The sequence below is a fragment of the Rhopilema esculentum genome, chromosome 6, assembly GCF_057945365.1.
Source record: "Rhopilema esculentum isolate cy_ngs chromosome 6, ASM5794536v1, whole genome shotgun sequence".
In the NCBI taxonomy this organism is placed as follows: domain Eukaryota; kingdom Metazoa; phylum Cnidaria; class Scyphozoa; order Rhizostomeae; family Rhizostomatidae; genus Rhopilema; species Rhopilema esculentum.
The window spans coordinates 14,704,008-14,725,488 of record NC_142820.1 but is presented as its reverse complement, the minus strand read 5'-3'; the positions used below and the strand labels follow the sequence as shown (position 1 = coordinate 14,725,488).

Below are 21,481 nucleotides of genomic sequence, written 5' to 3'. Positions count from 1 at the left end.
GCACTTGTTCAAAAGAATTCTGGTGAATTGCGTTGCCGTTGCCGGTGAAATTGATTGCAAAAAATACAAACAGTAGGAACTATTGAAGTTTTTGATAATCTGGAAATAAACTCACCTAATGAATAGATAAACCAATTTTATTGTCTCACCTCAGCTGACGAGGATTGAATTAATGATTTGGTTCGCGTTTATTCGTGAACTGTACAATATACTTTCTGGTTCTTATATCCACGTTGGAGACTTTGTATCAACATCTGCTTTTATTTCATCAATCGAAAATTGCAACTACACTTCAGCAAATTCACAGTAATTCTGAAACGTTAGTTGGAACACACTCTTATATAACAAACAGTCAACATAGCTATGGTTATCAAAATAAACAAACAAATTGTAGTTAGAATTGAGAATACTATCAAAAGAAACAGTTTTGGTAAATTTAATACACGGATTATTTCCTATGGCTATCAAAATAAACAAACAAACTGTAGTTAGAATTGGGAATACAATCAAAAGAAACAGTTTTAGTAACTTTATCACACGGATTATTTCCTATGGCTATCGAAATAAACAAACAAACTGTAGTTAGAATTGGGAATACAATCAAAGGAAACAGTTTTAGCAAATTTCATACTCACATAATTTCCCACAGCATAAAACAAAAGAGCTGTTAAATGCATTCTTGTTAACTTATGTCGTGTGAGTCAGTAACAGATATGCGCAGTGACATAGGCGTTCGCAGTTACAGCAAACTTACACAGCATGCACTTTATAAGTCATAGTCATAAACCCTTATGGATGATTATTTAAATACAGAGTTTCAGGAGTAATTGCGATTTTGAAATTTCCATTCGGACACTCGTACCACTCGGACCCCTCTGAAGCATCTGCTCCCCCGGCCCCAGTCTCCCTCTTCCATCTTTATTACCTATCCTTCAAGAGGAACTTCGTTTTCGATACAGTGGTAAGAAAATAAATTTACAGCTGGTATCACGAGCAAAGGATGAACAAAAGAACACAATAAAAAACCTTGATAAATTCTTGTTTGACAAAAAACAACACTTAATTTAACATTCATAAAAACTTGCTAATATGACGTATTGTTATAATTAATAATAACAAGTTTATACGGGAAAAAACGTGTTGTTACAATCAATCTGGTACTGAACTTATTCGCTCATTATACTATCGTTATTTGGGTGAAGTACTACAAGCACCGTACATATTTTACTTGTTCAAGTTAAAATTGATAGGCCTACGTGATATATACCGAAACTTATTATTTTTATAGAAAATTATATATCGAAAGAGAATTAAACTACATAAAAGTCACGGACTTCTTCATTCTCCAGCTCCTTATGATCCGCCAATGAATTGATGTTGTTCTGCTATTGCTCTGACGTCTATCAAAAATAAAATTTTAATAAATAACTAGGGTTTAACGGATAACACAACTGAATGTTAAAATATCACCAAATCAACTAAACCATAGAAGATAATCACAACAAAGCAAATCGCTAGACTATTTACTGTTTCGGGGGCAAACTGTTACAGAGAGTCCATTATCCTATTCTATAGAACCTTGCACCCCGTCCTGGTGCACAGAGAGCCTTATCCACACAAGTTCCTTATTTTCGTGCCATAACACAACTGAATGTTAAAATATCACCAAATCAACTAAACCATAGAAGATAATCACAACAAAGCAAATCGCTAGACTATTTACTGTTTCGGGGGCAAACTGTTACAGAGAGTCCATTATCCTATTCTATAGAACCTTGCACCCCGTCCTGGTGCACAGAGAACCTTATCCACACAAGTTCCTTATTTTCGTGCCATAACACAACTGAATGTTAAAATATCACCAAATCAACTAAACCATAGAAGATAATCACAACAAAGCAAATCGCTAGACTATTTACTGTTTCGGGGGCAAACTGTTACAGAGAGTCCATTATCCTATTCTATAGAACCTTGCACTCCGTCCTGTTGCACAGAGAACCTTATCCACACAAGTTCCTTATTTTCGTGCCATAACACAACTGAATGTTAAAATATCACCAAATCAACTAAACCATAGAAGATAATCACAACAAAGCAAATCGCTAGACTATTTACTGTTTCGGGGGCAAACTGTTACAGAGAGTCCATTATCCTATTCTATAGAACCTTGCACTCCGTCCTGTTGCACAGAGAACCTTATCCACACAAGTTCCTTATTTTCGTGCCATAACACAACTGAATGTTAAAATATCACCAAATCAACTAAACCATAGAAGATAATCACAACAAAGCAAATCGCTAGACTATTTACTGTTTCGGGGGCAAACTGTTACAGAGAGTCCATTATCCTATTCTATAGAACCTTGCACCCCGTCCTGGTGCACAGAGAACCTTATCCACACAAGTTCCTTATTTTCGTGCCATAACACAACTGAATGTTAAAATATCACCAAATCAACTAAACCATAGAAGATAATCACAACAAAGCAAATCGCTAGACTATTTACTGTTTCGGGGGCAAACTGTTACAGAGAGTCCATTATCCTATTCTATAGAACCTTGCACCCCGTCCTGGTGCACAGAGAACCTTATCCACACAAGTTCCTTATTTTCGTGCCATAACACAACTGAATGTTAAAATATCACCAAATCAACTAAACCATAGAAGATAATCACAACAAAGCAAATCGCTAGACTATTTACTGTTTCGGGGGCAAACTGTTACAGAGAGTCCATTATCCTATTCTATAGAACCTTGCACCCCGTCCTGGTGCACAGAGAGCCTTATCCACACAAGTTCCTTATTTTCGTGCCATAACACAACTGAATGTTAAAATATCACCAAATCAACTAAACCATAGAAGATAATCACAACAAAGCAAATCGCTAGACTATTTACTGTTTCGGGGGCAAACTGTTACAGAGAGTCCATTATCCTATTCTATAGAACCTTGCACCCCGTCCTGGTGCACAGAGAACCTTATCCACACAAGTTCCTTATTTTCGTGCCATAACACAACTGAATGTTAAAATATCACCAAATCAACTAAACCATAGAAGATAATCACAACAAAGCAAATCGCTAGACTATTTACTGTTTCGGGGGCAAACTGTTACAGAGAGTCCATTATCCTATTCTATAGAACCTTGCACTCCGTCCTGTTGCACAGAGAACCTTATCCACACAAGTTCCTTATTTTCGTGCCATAACACAACTGAATGTTAAAATATCACCAAATCAACTAAACCATAGAAGATAATCACAACAAAGCAAATCGCTAGACTATTTACTGTTTCGGGGGCAAACTGTTACAGAGAGTCCATTATCCTATTCTATAGAACCTTGCACCCCGTCCTGGTGCACAGAGAACCTTATCCACACAAGTTCCTTATTTTCGTGCCATAACACAACTGAATGTTAAAATATCACCAAATCAACTAAACCATAGAAGATAATCACAACAAAGCAAATCGCTAGACTATTTACTGTTTCGGGGGCAAACTGTTACAGAGAGTCCATTATCCTATTCTATAGAACCTTGCACCCCGTCCTGGTGCACAGAGAACCTTATCCACACAAGTTCCTTATTTTCGTGCCATAACACAACTGAATGTTAAAATATCACCAAATCAACTAAACCATAGAAGATAATCACAACAAAGCAAATCGCTAGACTATTTACTGTTTCGGGGGCAAACTGTTACAGAGAGTCCATTATCCTATTCTATAGAACCTTGCACCCCGTCCTGGTGCACAGAGAGCCTTATCCACACAAGTTCCTTATTTTCGTGCCATAACACAACTGAATGTTAAAATATCACCAAATCAACTAAACCATAGAAGATAATCACAACAAAGCAAATCGCTAGACTATTTACTGTTTCGGGGGCAAACTGTTACAGAGAGTCCATTATCCTATTCTATAGAACCTTGCACCCCGTCCTGGTGCACAGAGAACCTTATCCACACAAGTTCCTTATTTTCGTGCCATAACACAACTGAATGTTAAAATATCACCAAATCAACTAAACCATAGAAGATAATCACAACAAAGCAAATCGCTAGACTATTTACTGTTTCGGGGGCAAACTGTTACAGAGAGTCCATTATCCTATTCTATAGAACCTTGCACTCCGTCCTGTTGCACAGAGAACCTTATCCACACAAGTTCCTTATTTTCGTGCCATAACACAACTGAATGTTAAAATATCACCAAATCAACTAAACCATAGAAGATAATCACAACAAAGCAAATCGCTAGACTATTTACTGTTTCGGGGGCAAACTGTTACAGAGAGTCCATTATCCTATTCTATAGAACCTTGCACCCCGTCCTGGTGCACAGAGAACCTTATCCACACAAGTTCCTTATTTTCGTGCCATAACACAACTGAATGTTAAAATATCACCAAATCAACTAAACCATAGAAGATAATCACAACAAAGCAAATCGCTAGACTATTTACTGTTTCGGGGGCAAACTGTTACAGAGAGTCCATTATCCTATTCTATAGAACCTTGCACCCGTCCTGGTGCACAGAGAACCTTATCCACACAGGTTCCTTATTTTCGTGCCATAACACAACTGAATGTTAAAATATCACCAAATCAACTAAACCATAGAAGATAATCACAACAAAGCAAATCGCTAGACTATTTACTGTTTCGGGGGCAAACTGTAACATATTTGTGTTAAAGAGAATTCATATTTGTTAAAAGTCTCAGCATGATAAAGATCTCAAAGCTTGTACCATGGCAATGTAAGCAACTCAACATAAAGGCCTAGGCCCAACATAAAGACTGTTAGAAATGTCAAATGGTGAAATCAATTCGGGACAAAATGACGAACCCTTTTAAATCATGTCAAGATGTAGCTTAAAAGGAGTCTCACCTAAACCAAAGTAATCTGAGTAGTATCATTCCTATGCATTTTACACTCTCCGAAGCAACTTAGCGCGCGGAATTGAAGCGCCATTTTGTTTATATTGAGCATGGTGCAGCCTCTATTTGATGCTAGTGGTCATTTTTCCTTAGTTTGGCCTATTGTTTTCCCTATTGTTTTGCCCCACTTCAACCCCAATTATTTCGAAAACGGTGCATTTAAGACCCTTTATCTAGAGTGTCAATCAACTCAGCGTAATTTTCTACACCAGAAACATTTAATGATTTTTTCACTTATTTTGAAAAGTATCACCCCTTCCTTAATACATTTAACCGAGGCCCTATTGTTTCACCAGGACGCGCCGCTAAAACCCCTCTATAGTAGTGAAGTAAGGAATGTTCGAAAAATATGGAAAAATAGTAAATTAGCTTTTAAGATTACCAGCTTTTGATACAATGGGTAAATATACTTCATCTCTAGCATAGTACCAGAGGTCTTGGAAATTCTATATGGTTTTGGTGTAAATTGCATCTAAAGTTTGGTCATTCCCTAGGTGGGTTATGACCAATTCAATTCACTTCAATTCATTAAATGTTCTGTTCTGCTTTTGATTGTGGGTATCTTTAACTTTGGTATTGGGAAATACCCCTAACCTAGGGGCCATCAGGGAGTTAGTATCAATGTGAAATAACTTTCATACATCATTTTAAACTTAAATTAGCGCTAGCAATTGGTTTTGAAGGGCTTTAAAACACATAATTTAAGGGGCCTGTATATATCAATGCATGTATTTAGAAGACACGTAAAGAAACAAAAATGAAAAGTTGTTCTTTGGTAGACACTTTTTCTACTTTGAAAACTTAAAGAAAACTTTTTGTTATGTAGCTACATGAAAAAAATATCTTTATAGCGTTGATACTTCAAAAGGAATAAATCGTAACACAATCAATGGAGAGAACTACAACCTCTAATTAATCTATGAAGGTGTCACAAATGTTCGCAAATAATAGTATAATGTGTAATGATGTTACAAAATTTAAATAAAGTCATTGTCTGATTCCGATGAACTTTCATCCATTTGTTGTCGCATCCCTTCCATGACTGCCTCGTATATTTCATGCTTACGTGTTCGGAGATGATAAGTGTTACTGTCCGCATCATATACACAATCAATGGGGTGAACTACAGCCTCTATACTTTCTTTGAAGGTGATGCCAATTTTCATTTTATACGTGTAGCTTTCGTCAGTCTCTTCCATCTCGGCCATTAATACAGTTTTCTCGTCGTAGTTCACATCGATTACCTTACCTACTAAAATGTTTGGAACAGCCAAAGTCGAATCATTTGTAATTAGAGCAACAATTTGATCTCTAATGGGGTAGTTCCAACAGGACAATTTTCGACGAATCCCTAAACAGTTAGCTGTATTATCTGCCAAGTGTCTTACACCCTTTTTAATTTTGTTCTCGGTTTCCATGGTATAGTATCTTAGTCTCTGAGTTCTCTGACTGTGTGACATAAGTCTTGCGATAGCTGCTTCTATGTTTTTGTCCTTTTCCTCAGACAGAACCCAGTTAACTAAACTTTTACGAAGGGTTCCTGTAGTTACATGCAATTGATCATCCGAATGTTGTGAGAATGACTTGGAGAGATAAACTGTAAATGATTCGGAACTTTCAAATGGCTCTCCACTTTTACGCATGAAAAGAAAGTCGTGTTTCTTATCTTTAAGGAGTATCCTCCTTTCTTTATCTATAAATGTTCGCAAATAGCGCTCTAAATAATCGACGCTCGAAACCGAGATCCGATTGCACCCATAAGTCGAAGAGGTTTTAAAAATGTTTATTTCCAATTCCACTGTGCCATCTTCTTTGAATATAAGATAGTTGTTATTTCTATCTCGCTCTCCATCCTTCTCTTGCACTATTTTAAGTCTTATCATGTCAGTGTTTCTTGCCGGATTAACAGTGGCAAACATTAAAAGAATTAAGAAATCATGATACAATCTTGCCTTATCTATTCTCGTGCCACAAAATGTTTCCAATTCATATTTCATTTTCTTTAATAGTTCCATTGCTTGTCCCCAGTAATAGCTTTTTTTTCTGTCCGTATTTGTATTTTTTCTCCTTCTCTCCTTTTCGTACTCTCTCTGTTAAAAGAAAAGTGAATGCAATCAGCAAAAGAAAACAACACCATCAAGAAGGAAAATGCATACAAAGTGCGTAAAGCGTAGAAGTAACCGACAGCACAACCAACGCTGTAATATTTTCAAAGCATATTTTATATCAAATTCGCTATTGGACGACGATAATTTGGCAATCTTGGTCACTTTGGCCGTTCTTAGTTCACTTGAAACGTAGATATAAACTCTGAAGTAGATGACTTCAAATTAAATGCTTACCTGCAGCTGAGACTGTATTCTTTTCAGCTGCACAATCTCTTTTATTTCCATAAGGTTTCCGCTATTTCTCTTCACATATTTGGCAATATATAAAATCGATTGTACATAGCCTGCCACCGTGCCGTAGCTTAAGGGTTTGGCCAATCGCGTTTGCACGAAAGCATCCACTTTTTTCGTGTTAAGGCAATCTTCAATGTTTGGACTCCGTGTTTCTGTCTCTGCAACAAAAATAAAGTATTCTTTTGCTTTACCAATGATCTTTTTCACTGTTGCCTCTGCAATTTTTCCAGTGGGCCGTTCTGGATTGATTACCTTGCTGTAGAATTCAGCAATTTTCGGAAACTCATTATTAACAGCTTCATGTGTACTATTGTGTGGATCTCGGTAATTAACGCTGTAGTCTTCCATTCTAACATCTTCGAAAGATTCCACATCAGTCATGGAGTTTGTGGCCTCCCCGCACATTTCATTCGTTGAAATTTTATCGTTTGCTTCAATCGTTGTGGTGCTTTGGAGCTGTTTGAAGATTTGCTGTTTGTGTTTGCTGTTAAGTTTTTGAAAATCTCCCATATCTATCAGCCAGTGTCTCCCTTTCTGTTTTCCAAAACGTGACTGCAGCTTTACACATATCGTCCCTTGGGCTAATCTAGCCCTTATACCCATTCGGTGGAGCATGGTTTTGAAGGCTGATCCAGTCATGTGCTGGAAATCTGTTTTAACGTCCGCCAGTGCCACGTATTGATTTCCATCAATTTCAAACAGATCTCTGTCCAGAATTTTGGTAGGTTCTAAATAAAAATATTCTGGTTACATGTATAAAAAGGAAACTGGTTCCAAGAAAACTGATAACAAAATGCAATCGTGTTGAAAAAGTCTTGTTGCAAAAGTATATGTTTCGACCATCAATCTGTGAGAAAACATCCTTTCTATTGTAAATAATTAACGATAAGGAAACAACTTGCCATGAAAATTTGAATCCATTTCGTTCTTTAACGAGGGACAATTGCTTGATTCTACAAGGAAAATATGCTGATTCAATAAAAGGAAATTATGATGTTTTGCTACAAATACTTTTTTCTACTCTATCGCCCCGCGATCTCACTACGCCCATCAAAATACGTGAAATAAATGGAAAACCAGGTTAGAGAAATTCGGTTTAGAAATTTGGTCACACCCGAACCAAGCCCCAATGAAGCTTTTCTTATAAAAACGCAATTCTGGTTATATGCATCTGGTTACATTGACAAAACAAGCTGGAAGACAACTGGTTACATGATGTAACCAGATAAAAAAGTCATCTGGTTAAAACGCGCTGCTTTCAACGGGGACTAGCCTTATTGAAACTCGTTTTATATTATTGAAACTCTTTCATAAATATCAATTCTGGTAGCATGCATCTGGTTACATCGAAAAAACCGGCTGGAAGACAACTGGTTACATGATGTAACCAGATAGAAAAACCATCTGGTTTAAACGATCTGCTTTCAACGGGAACTAGCCTTATTGAAACTCGTTTAATATTATTGACACTCTTTCATAAAACGCAATTCTTGTTATATGCATCTGGTTACATTGACAAAACAAGCTGGAAGACAACTGGTTACATGATGTAACCAGATAGAAAAACCATCTGGTTTAAACGATCTGCTTTCAACGGGAACTAGCCTTATTGAAACTCGTTTAATATTATTGACACTCTTTCATAAAACTCAATTCTGGTTGCATGCATCTGGTTACATCGACAAAACAGGCTGGAAGACAACTGGTCAATGATGTAACCAGATAAAAAAGTTATTTGGTTTAAACAATCTGGTTTCAACGGGAGCTAGCCCTAGTCAAACTAGTTACATTAAAGCGCAATTCTGGCTAAATGTTTCTAATATGATAGAGGAAACTGGTTACAAGACAACTGGTTTCATGATGAAACCAGATAGAATTTTATGCATAACAAGTTTAAACATAAAATCAAACGGACTGGACCCCCCCCCCCGGGCTGCGAATGCAGCAAACTACAAGCAGACCTTCCCTTTATGGAATGCGGCACCCCCCTCGTCCCTTATCACGAGAGATGCTGCCAAAAAGAAGATTCTAAAATTTTGACCTAACTCTGGCAATAGTTTTACCCTAACCCTAACCCTAACCCTAACCCTAACCCTAACCCTAACCCTAACCCTAACCCTAACCCTAACCCTAACCCTAACCCTAACCCTAACCCTAACCCTAACCCTAACCCTAACCCTAACCCTAACCCTAACCCTAACCCTAACCCTAACCCTAACCCTAACCCTAACCCTAACCCTAACCCTAACCCTAACCCTAACCCTAACCCTAACCCTAACCCTAACCCTAACCCTAACCCTAACCCTAACCCTAACCCTAACCCTAACCCTAACCCTAACCCTAACCCTAACCCTAACCCTAACCCTAACCCTAACCCTAACCCTAACCCTAACCCTAACCCTAACCCTAACCCTAACCCTAACCCTAACCCTAACCCTAACCCTAACCCTAACCCTAACCCTAACCCTAACCCTAACCCTAACCCTAACCCTAACCCTAACCCTAACCCTAACCCTAACCCTAACCCTAACCCTAACCCTAACCCTAACCCTAACCCTAACCCTAACCCTAACCCTAACCCTAACCCTAACCCTAACCCTAACCCTAACCCTAACCCTAACCCTAACCCTAACCCTAACCCTAACCCTAACCCTAACCCTAACCCTAACCCTAACCCTAACCCTAACCCTAACCCTAACCCTAACCCTAACCCTAACCCTAACCCTAACCCTAACCCTAACCCTAACCCTAACCCTAACCCTAACCCTAACCCTAACCCTAACCCTAACCCTAACCCTAACCCTAACCCTAACCCTAACCCTAACCCTAACCCTAACCCTAACCCTAACCCTAACCCTAACCCTAACCCTAACCCTAACCCTAACCCTAACCCTAACCCTAACCCTAACCCTAACCCTAACCCTAACCCTAACCCTAACCCTAACCCTAACCCTAACCCTAACCCTAACCCTAACCCTAACCCTAACCCTAACCCTAACCCTAATTTTGTGAAACAAGTTTAAGATGTAACCAGATATAAGCAATCTCGCTACGCGCATCAAACTACGTAAAATAAATGGAAAACCAGGTTAGAGAAATTCAGTTTAGAAATTTGGTCACACCCGAACCAAGCCCCAATGAAGCTTTTCTTATAGAAACGCAATTCGGGTTATATGCATCTGGTTACATTGACAAAACAGGCTGGAAGACAACTGGTTACATGATGTAACCAGATAAAAAAGTTATTTGGTTTAAACAATCTGGTTTCAACGGGAGCTAGCCCTAGTCAAACTAGTTACATTAAAGCGCAATTCTGGCTAAATGTTTCTAATATCATAGAGGAAACTGGTAACAAGACAACTGATGATGAAACCAGATAGAATTTTATGCATAACAAGTTTAAACATCAAATACAAGGTGTATATTAAAAGTATCTGTTGTCAAGTTCTAAAGATTTGCACTTGTTCAAAAGAATTCTGGTGAATTGCGTTGCCGTTGCCGGTGAAATTGATTGCAAAAAATATAAACAGTAGGAACTATTGAAGTTTTTGATAATCTGGAAATAAACTCACCTAATGAATAGATAAACCAATTTTATTGTCTCACCTCAGCTGACGAGGATTGAATTAATGATTTGGTTCGCGTTTATTCGTGAACTGTACAATATACTTTCTGGTTCTTATATCCACGTTGGAGACTTTGTATCAACATCTGCTTTTATTTCATCAATCGAAAATTGCAACGACACTGCAGCAAATTCACAGTAATTCTGAAACGTTAGTTGGAACACACTCTTATATAACAAACAGTCAACATAGCTATGGTTATCAAAATAAACAAACAAATTGTAGTTAGAATTGAGAATACTATCAAAAGAAACAGTTTTGGTAAATTTAATACACGGATTATTTCCTATGGCTATCAAAATAAACAAACAAACTGTAGTTAGAATTGGGAATACAATCAAAAGAAACAGTTTTAGTAACTTTATCACACGGATTATTTCCTATGGCTATCGAAATAAACAAACAAACTGTAGTTAGAATTGGGAATACAATCAAAGGAAACAGTTTTAGCAAATTTCATACTCACATAATTTCCCACAGCATAAAACAAAAGAGCTGTTAAATGCATTCTTGTTAACTTATGTCGTGTGAGTCAGTAACAGATATGCGCAGTGACATAGGCGTTCGCAGTTACAGCAAACTTACACAGCATGCACTTTATAAGTCATAGTCATAAACCCTTATGGATGATTTTTTAAATACAGAGTTTCAGGAGTAATTGCGATTTTGAAATTTCCATTCGGACACTCGTACCACTCGGACCCCTCTGAAGCATCTGCTCCCCCGGCCCCAGTCTCCCTCTTCCATCTTTATTACCTATCCTTCAAGAGGAACTTCGTTTTCGATACAGTGGTAAGAAAATAAATTTACAGCTGGTATCACGAGCAAAGGATGAACAAAAGAACACAATAAAAAACCTTGATAAATTCTTGTTTGACAAAAAACAACACTTAATTTAACATTCATAAAAACTTGCTAATATGACGTATTGTTATAATTAATAATAACAAGTTTATACGGGAAAAAACGTGTTGTTACAACCAATCTGGTACTGAACTTATTCGCTCATTATACTATCGTTATTTGGGTGAAGTACTACAAGCACCGTACATATTTTACTTGTTCAAGTTAAAATTGATAGGCCTACGTGATATACACCGAAACTTATTATTTTTATAGAAAATTATATATCGAAAGAGAATTAAACTACATAAAAGTCACGGACTTCTTCATTCTCCAGCTCCTTATGATCCGCCAATGAATTGATGTTGTTCTGCTATTGCTCTGACGTCTATCAAAAATAAAATTTTAATAAATAACTAGGGTTTAACGGATAACACAACTGAATGTTAAAATATCACCAAATCAACTAAACCATAGAAGATAATAACAACAAAGCAAATCGCTAGACTATTTACTGTTTCGGGGGCAAACTGTTACAGAGAGTCCATTATCCTATTCTATAGAACCTTGCACCCCGTCCTGGTGCACAGAGAACCTTATCCACACAAGTTCCTTATTTTCGTGCCATAACACAACTGAATGTTAAAATATCACCAAATCAACTAAACCATAGAAGATAATCACAACAAAGCAAATCGCTAGACTATTTACTGTTTCGGGGGCAAACTGTTACAGAGAGTCCATTATCCTATTCTATAGAACCTTGCACCCCTTCCTGGTGCACAGAGAACCTTATCCACACAAGTTCCTTATTTTCGTGCCATAACACAACTGAATGTTAAAATATCACCAAATCAACTAAACCATAGAAGATAATCACAACAAAGCAAATCGCTAGACTATTTACTGTTTCGGGGGCAAACTGTTACAGAGAGTCCATTATCCTATTCTATAGAACCTTGCACCCCGTCCTGGTGCACAGAGAACCTTATCCACACAAGTTCCTTATTTTCCTGCCATAACACAACTGAATGTTAAAATATCACCAAATCAACTAAACCATAGAAGATAATAACAACAAAGCAAATCGCTAGACTATTTACTGTTTCGGGGGCAAACTGTTACAGAGAGTCCATTATCCTATTCTATAGAACCTTGCACCCCGTCCTGGTGCACAGAGAACCTTATCCACACAAGTTCCTTATTTTCGTGCCATAACACAACTGAATGTTAAAATATCACCAAATCAACTAAACCATAGAAGATAATCACAACAAAGCAAATCGCTAGACTATTTACTGTTTCGGGGGCAAACTGTTACAGAGAGTCCATTATCCTATTCTATAGAACCTTGCACCCCGTCCTGGTGCACAGAGAACCTTATCCACACAGGTTCCTTATTTTCGTGCCATAACACAACTGAATGTTAAAATATCACCAAATCAACTAAACCATAGAAGATAATCACAACAAAGCAAATCGCTAGACTATTTACTGTTTCGGGGGCAAACTGTTACAGAGAGTCCATTATCCTATTCTATAGAACCTTGCACCCCTTCCTGGTGCACAGAGAACCTTATCCACACAAGTTCCTTATTTTCGTGCCATAACACAACTGAATGTTAAAATATCACCAAATCAACTAAACCATAGAAGATAATCACAACAAAGCAAATCGCTAGACTATTTACTGTTTCGGGGGCAAACTGTTACAGAGAGTCCATTATCCTATTCTATAGAACCTTGCACCCCGTCCTGGTGCACAGAGAACCTTATCCACACAAGTTCCTTATTTTCCTGCCATAACACAACTGAATGTTAAAATATCACCAAATCAACTAAACCATAGAAGATAATAACAACAAAGCAAATCGCTAGACTATTTACTGTTTCGGGGGCAAACTGTTACAGAGAGTCCATTATCCTATTCTATAGAACCTTGCACCCCGTCCTGGTGCACAGAGAACCTTATCCACACAAGTTCCTTATTTTCGTGCCATAACACAACTGAATGTTAAAATATCACCAAATCAACTAAACCATAGAAGATAATCACAACAAAGCAAATCGCTAGACTATTTACTGTTTCGGGGGCAAACTGTTACAGAGAGTCCATTATCCTATTCTATAGAACCTTGCACCCCGTCCTGGTGCACAGAGAACCTTATCCACACAGGTTCCTTATTTTCGTGCCATAACACAACTGAATGTTAAAATATCACCAAATCAACTAAACCATAGAAGATAATCACAACAAAGCAAATCGCTAGACTATTTACTGTTTCGGGGGCAAACTGTTACAGAGAGTCCATTATCCTATTCTATAGAACCTTGCACCCCGTCCTGGTGCACAGAGAACCTTATCCACACAAGTTCCTTATTTTCGTGCCACAACACAACTGAATGTTAAAATATCACCAAATCAACTAAACCATAGAAGATAATCACAACAAAGCAAATCGCTAGACTATTTACTGTTTCGGGGGCAAACTGTTACAGAGAGTCCATTATCCTATTCTATAGAACCTTGCACCCCGTCCTGGTGCACAGAGAACCTTATCCACACAAGTTCCTTATTTTCGTGCCATAACACAACTGAATGTTAAAATATCACCAAATCAACTAAACCATAGAAGATAATCACAACAAAGCAAATCGCTAGACTATTTACTGTTTCGGGGGCAAACTGTTACAGAGAGTCCATTATCCTATTCTATAGAACCTTGCACCCCGTCCTGGTGCACAGAGAACCTTATCCACACAAGTTCCTTATTTTCGTGCCATAACACAACTGAATGTTAAAATATCACCAAATCAACTAAACCATAGAAGATAATCACAACCAAGCAAATCGCTAGACTATTTACTGTTTCGGGGGCAAACTGTTACAGAGAGTCCATTATCCTATTCTATAGAACCTTGCACCCCTTCCTGGTGCACAGAGAACCTTATCCACACAAGTTCCTTATTTTCGTGCCATAACACAACTGAATGTTAAAATATCACCAAATCAACTAAACCATAGAAGATAATCACAACAAAGCAAATCGCTAGACTATTTACTGTTTCGGGGGCAAACTGTTACAGAGAGTCCATTATCCTATTCTATAGAACCTTGCACCCCGTCCTGGTGCACAGAGAACCTTATCCACACAAGTTCCTTATTTTCCTGCCATAACACAACTGAATGTTAAAATATCACCAAATCAACTAAACCATAGAAGATAATAACAACAAAGCAAATCGCTAGACTATTTACTGTTTCGGGGGCAAACTGTTACAGTGAGTCCATTATCCTATTCTATAGAACCTTGCACCCCGTCCTGGTGCACAGAGAACCTTATCCACACAAGTTCCTTATTTTCGTGCCATAACACAACTGAATGTTAAAATATCACCAAATCAACTAAACCATAGAAGATAATCACAACAAAGCAAATCGCTAGACTATTTACTGTTTCGGGGGCAAACTGTTACAGAGAGTCCATTATCCTATTCTATAGAACCTTGCACCCCGTCCTGGTGCACAGAGAACCTTATCCACACAGGTTCCTTATTTTCGTGCCATAACACAACTGAATGTTAAAATATCACCAAATCAACTAAACCATAGAAGATAATCACAACAAAGCAAATCGCTAGACTATTTACTGTTTCGGGGGCAAACTGTTACAGAGAGTCCATTATCCTATTCTATAGAACCTTGCACCCCGTCCTGGTGCACAGAGAACCTTATCCACACAAGTTCCTTATTTTCGTGCCACAACACAACTGAATGTTAAAATATCACCAAATCAACTAAACCATAGAAGATAATCACAACAAAGCAAATCGCTAGACTATTTACTGTTTCGGGGGCAAACTGTTACAGAGAGTCCATTATCCTATTCTATAGAACCTTGCACCCCGTCCTGGTGCACAGAGAACCTTATCCACACAAGTTCCTTATTTTCGTGCCATAACACAACTGAATGTTAAAATATCACCAAATCAACTAAACCATAGAAGATAATCACAACAAAGCAAATCGCTAGACTATTTACTGTTTCGGGGGCAAACTGTTACAGAGAGTCCATTATCCTATTCTATAGAACCTTGCACCCCGTCCTGGTGCACAGAGAACCTTATCCACACAAGTTCCTTATTTTCGTGCCATAACACAACAGAATGTTAAAATATCACCAAATCAACTAAACCATAGAAGATAATCACAACAAAGCAAATCGCTAGACTATTTACTGTTTCGGGGGCAAACTGTTACAGAGAGTCCATTATCCTATTCTATAGAACCTTGCACCCCGTCCTGGTGCACAGAGAACCTTATCCACACAAGTTCCTTATTTTCGTGCCACAACACAACTGAATGTTAAAATATCACCAAATCAACTAAACCATAGAAGATAATCACAACAAAGCAAATCGCTAGACTATTTACTGTTTCGGGGGCAAACTGTTACAGAGAGTCCATTATCCTATTCTATAGAACCTTGCACCCCGTCCTGGTGCACAGAGAACCTTATCCACACAAGTTCCTTATTTTCGTGCCATAACACAACTGAATGTTAAAATATCACCAAATCAACTAAACCATAGAAGATAATAACAACAAAGCAAATCGCTAGACTATTTACTGTTTCGGGGGCAAACTGTTACAGAGAGTCCATTATCCTATTCTATAGAACCTTGCACCCCGTCCTGGTGCACAGAGAACCTTATCCACACAAGTTCCTTATTTTCGTGCCATAACACAACTGAATGTTAAAATATCACCAAATCAACTAAACCATAGAAGATAATCACAACAAAGCAAATCGCTAGACTATTTACTGTTTCGGGGGCAAACTGTTACAGAGAGTCCATTATCCTATTCTATAGAACCTTGCAACCCGTCCTGGTGCACAGAGAACCTTATCCACACAGGTTCCTTATTTTCGTGCCATAACACAACTGAATGTTAAAATATCACCAAATCAACTAAACCATAGAAGATAATCACAACAAAGCAAATCGCTAGACTATTTACTGTTTCGGGGGCAAACTGTTACAGAGAGTCCATTATCCTATTCTATAGAACCTTGCACCCCTTCCTGGTGCACAGAGAACCTTATCCACACAAGTTCCTTATTTTCGTGCCATAACACAACTGAATGTTAAAATATCACCAAATCAACTAAACCATAGAAGATAATCACAACAAAGCAAATCGCTAGACTATTTACTGTTTCGGGGGCAAACTGTTACAGAGAGTCCATTATCCTATTCTATAGAACCTTGCACCCCGTCCTGGTGCACAGAGAACCTTATCCACACAAGTTCCTTATTTTCCTGCCATAACACAACTGAATGTTAAAATATCACCAAATCAACTAAACCATAGAAGATAATAACAACAAAGCAAATCGCTAGACTATTTACTGTTTCGGGGGCAAACTGTTACAGTGAGTCCATTATCCTATTCTATAGAACCTTGCACCCCGTCCTGGTGCACAGAGAACCTTATCCACACAAGTTCCTTATTTTCGTGCCATAACACAACTGAATGTTAAAATATCACCAAATCAACTAAACCATAGAAGATAATCACAACAAAGCAAATCGCTAGACTATTTACTGTTTCGGGGGCAAACTGTTACAGAGAGTCCATTATCCTATTCTATAGAACCTTGCACCCCGTCCTGGTGCACAGAGAACCTTATCCACACAGGTTCCTTATTTTCGTGCCATAACACAACTGAATGTTAAAATATCACCAAATCAACTAAACCATAGAAGATAATCACAACAAAGCAAATCGCTAGACTATTTACTGTTTCGGGGGCAAACTGTTACAGAGAGTCCATTATCCTATTCTATAGAACCTTGCACCCCGTCCTGGTGCACAGAGAACCTTATCCACACAAGTTCCTTATTTTCGTGCCACAACACAACTGAATGTTAAAATATCACCAAATCAACTAAACCATAGAAGATAATCACAACAAAGCAAATCGCTAGACTATTTACTGTTTCGGGGGCAAACTGTTACAGAGAGTCCATTATCCTATTCTATAGAACCTTGCACCCCGTCCTGGTGCACAGAGAACCTTATCCACACAAGTTCCTTATTTTCGTGCCATAACACAACTGAATGTTAAAATATCACCAAATCAACTAAACCATAGAAGATAATCACAACAAAGCAAATCGCTAGACTATTTACTGTTTCGGGGGCAAACTGTTACAGAGAGTCCATTATCCTATTCTATAGAACCTTGCACCCCGTCCTGGTGCACAGAGAACCTTATCCACACAAGTTCCTTATTTTCGTGCCATAACACAACAGAATGTTAAAATATCACCAAATCAACTAAACCATAGAAGATAATCACAACAAAGCAAATCGCTAGACTATTTACTGTTTCGGGGGCAAACTGTTACAGAGAGTCCATTATCCTATTCTATAGAACCTTGCACCCCGTCCTGGTGCACAGAGAACCTTATCCACACAAGTTCCTTATTTTCGTGCCACAACACAACTGAATGTTAAAATATCACCAAATCAACTAAACCATAGAAGATAATCACAACAAAGCAAATCGCTAGACTATTTACTGTTTCGGGGGCAAACTGTTACAGAGAGTCCATTATCCTATTCTATAGAACCTTGCACCCCGTCCTGGTGCACAGAGAACCTTATCCACACAAGTTCCTTATTTTCGTGCCATAACACAACTGAATGTTAAAATATCACCAAATCAACTAAACCATAGAAGATAATCACAACAAAGCAAATCGCTAGACTATTTACTGTTTCGGGGGCAAACTGTTACAGAGAGTCCATTATCCTATTCTATAGAACCTTGCACCCCGTCCTGGTGCACAGAGAACCTTATCCACACAAGTTCCTTATTTTCGTGCCATAACACAACTGAATGTTAAAATATCACCAAATCAACTAAACCATAGAAGATAATAACAACAAAGCAAATCGCTAGACTATTTACTGTTTCGGGGGCAAACTGTTACAGAGAGTCCATTATCCTATTCTATAGAACCTTGCACCCCGTCCTGGTGCACAGAGAACCTTATCCACACAAGTTCCTTATTTTCGTGCCATAACACAACTGAATGTTAAAATATCACCAAATCAACTAAACCATAGAAGATAATCACAACAAAGCAAATCGCTAGACTATTTACTGTTTCGGGGGCAAACTGTTACAGAGAGTCCATTATCCTATTCTATAGAACCTTGCACCCCTTCCTGGTGCACAGAGAACCTTATCCACACAAGTTCCTTATTTTCGTGCCATAACACAACTGAATGTTAAAATATCACCAAATCAACTAAACCATAGAAGATAATCACAACAAAGCAAATCGCTAGACTATTTACTGTTTCGGGGGCAAACTGTTACAGAGAGTCCATTATCCTATTCTATAGAACCTTGCACTCCGTCCTGTTGCACAGAGAACCTTATCCACACAAGTTCCTTATTTTCGTGCCATAACACAACTGAATGTTAAAATATCACCAAATCAACTAAACCATAGAAGATAATCACAACAAAGCAAATCGCTAGACTATTTACTGTTTCGGGGGCAAACTGTTACAGAGAGTCCATTATCCTATTCTATAGAACCTTGCACCCCGTCCTGGTGCACAGAGAACCTTATCCACACAAGTTCCTTATTTTCGTGCCATAACACAACTGAATGTTAAAATATCACCAAATCAACTAAACCATAGAAGATAATCACAACAAAGCAAATCGCTAGACTATTTACTGTTTCGGGGGCAAACTGTTACAGAGAGTCCATTATCCTATTCTATAGAACCTTGCACCCGTCCTGGTGCACAGAGAACCTTATCCACACAGGTTCCTTATTTTCGTGCCATAACACAACTGAATGTTAAAATATCACCAAATCAACTAAACCATAGAAGATAATCACAACAAAGCAAATCGCTAGACTATTTACTGTTTCGGGGGCAAACTGTTACAGAGAGTCCATTATCCTATTCTATAGAACCTTGCACTCCGTCCTGTTGCACAGAGAACCTTATCCACACAAGTTCCTTATTTTCGTGCCATAACACAACTGAATGTTAAAATATCACCAAATCAACTAAACCATAGAAGATAATCACAACAAAGCAAATCGCTAGACTATTTACTGTTTCGGGGGCAAACTGTTACAGAGAGTCCATTATCCTATTCTATAGAACCTTGCACCCCGTCCTGGTGCACAGAGAACCTTATCCACACAGGTTCCTTATTTTCGTGCCATAACACAACTGAATGTTAAAATATCACCAAATCAACTAAACCATAGAAGATAATCACAACAAAGCAAATCGCTAAACTATTTACTGTTTCGGGGGCAAACTGTTACAGAGAGTCCATTATCCTATTCTATAGAACCTTGCACCCCGTCCTGGTGCACAGAGAGCCTTATCCACACAGGTTCCTTATTTTCGTGCCATAACACAACTGAATGTTAAAATATCACCAAATCAACTAAACCATAGAAGATAATCACAACAAAGCAAATCGCTAGACTATTTACTGTTTCGGGGGCAAACTGTTACAGAGAGTCCATTATCCTATTCTATAGAACCTTGCACTCCGTCCTGTTGCACAGAGAACCTTATCCACACAAGTTCCTTATTTTCGTGCCATAACACAACTGAATGTTAAAATATCACCAAATCAACTAAACCATAGAAGATAATCACAACAAAGCAAATCGCTAGACTATTTACTGTTTCGGGGGCAAACTGTTACAGAGAGTCCATTATCCTATTCTATAGAACCTTGCACCCCGTCCTGGTGCACAGAGAACCTTATCCACACAAGTTCCTTATTTTCGTGCCATAACACAACTGAATGTTAAAATATCACCAAATCAACTAAACCATAGAAGATAATCACAACAAAGCAAATCGCTAGACTATTTACTGTTTCGGGGGCAAACTGTTACAGAGAGTCCATTATCCTATTCTATAGAACCTTGCACCCCGTCCTGGTGCACAGAGAACCTTATCCACACAAGTTCCTTATTTTCGTGCCATAACACAACTGAATGTTAAAATATCACCAAATCAACTAAACCATAGAAGATAATCACAACAAAGCAAATCGCTAGACTATTTACTGTTTCGGGGGCAAACTGTTACAGAGAGTCCATTATCCTATTCTATAGAACCTTGCACCCCGTCCTGGTGCACAGAGAGCCTTATCCACACAAGTTCCTTATTTTCGTGCCATAACACAACTGAATGTTAAAATATCACCAAATCAACTAAACCATAGAAGATAATCACAACAAAGCAAATCGCTAGACTATTTACTGTTTCGGGGGCAAACTGTTACAGAGAGTCCATTATCCTATTCTATAGAACCTTGCACCCCGTCCTGGTGCACAGAGAACCTTATCCACACAAGTTCCTTATTTTCGTGCCATAACACAACTGAATGTTAAAATATCACCAAATCAACTAAACCATAGAAGATAATCACAACAAAGCAAATCGCTAGACTATTTACTGTTTCGGGGGCAAACTGTTACAGAGAGTCCATTATCCTATTCTATAGAACCTTGCACTCCGTCCTGTTGCACAGAGAACCTTATCCACACAAGTTCCTTATTTTCGTGCCATAACACAACTGAATGTTAAAATATCA

At 38.2% G+C, this 21,481-nt stretch overlaps 2 protein-coding genes across 2 annotated transcripts in view; both read right to left on the bottom strand.

Moving 5' to 3' along the window:
* Positions 1 to 425: 425 nt before the first annotated feature.
* Positions 426 to 7,891, bottom strand: LOC148960164 (uncharacterized). The gene is made up of 3 exons (XM_089108956.1): positions 7,285 to 7,891; positions 4,893 to 7,032; positions 426 to 1,400 (listed from the first exon to the last, which is right to left on the bottom strand). Exons 1-2 carry the CDS (start codon positions 7,852 to 7,854, stop codon positions 5,920 to 5,922), a joined length of 1,683 nt encoding a protein of 560 aa, XP_088965082.1. The 5' UTR covers positions 7,855 to 7,891; the 3' UTR covers positions 426 to 1,400; positions 4,893 to 5,919.
* Positions 7,892 to 11,824: 3,933 nt separating this feature from the next.
* Positions 11,825 to 21,481, bottom strand: part of LOC148960163 (uncharacterized) — a 35,315-nt gene continuing 25,658 nt past the window's right edge. Inside the window, exon 4 of the mRNA XM_089108819.1 lies at positions 11,825 to 12,201. The gene's annotated coding sequence lies outside the window, so the exon portion shown is untranslated. The remainder of the gene's footprint in view (positions 12,202 to 21,481) is intronic.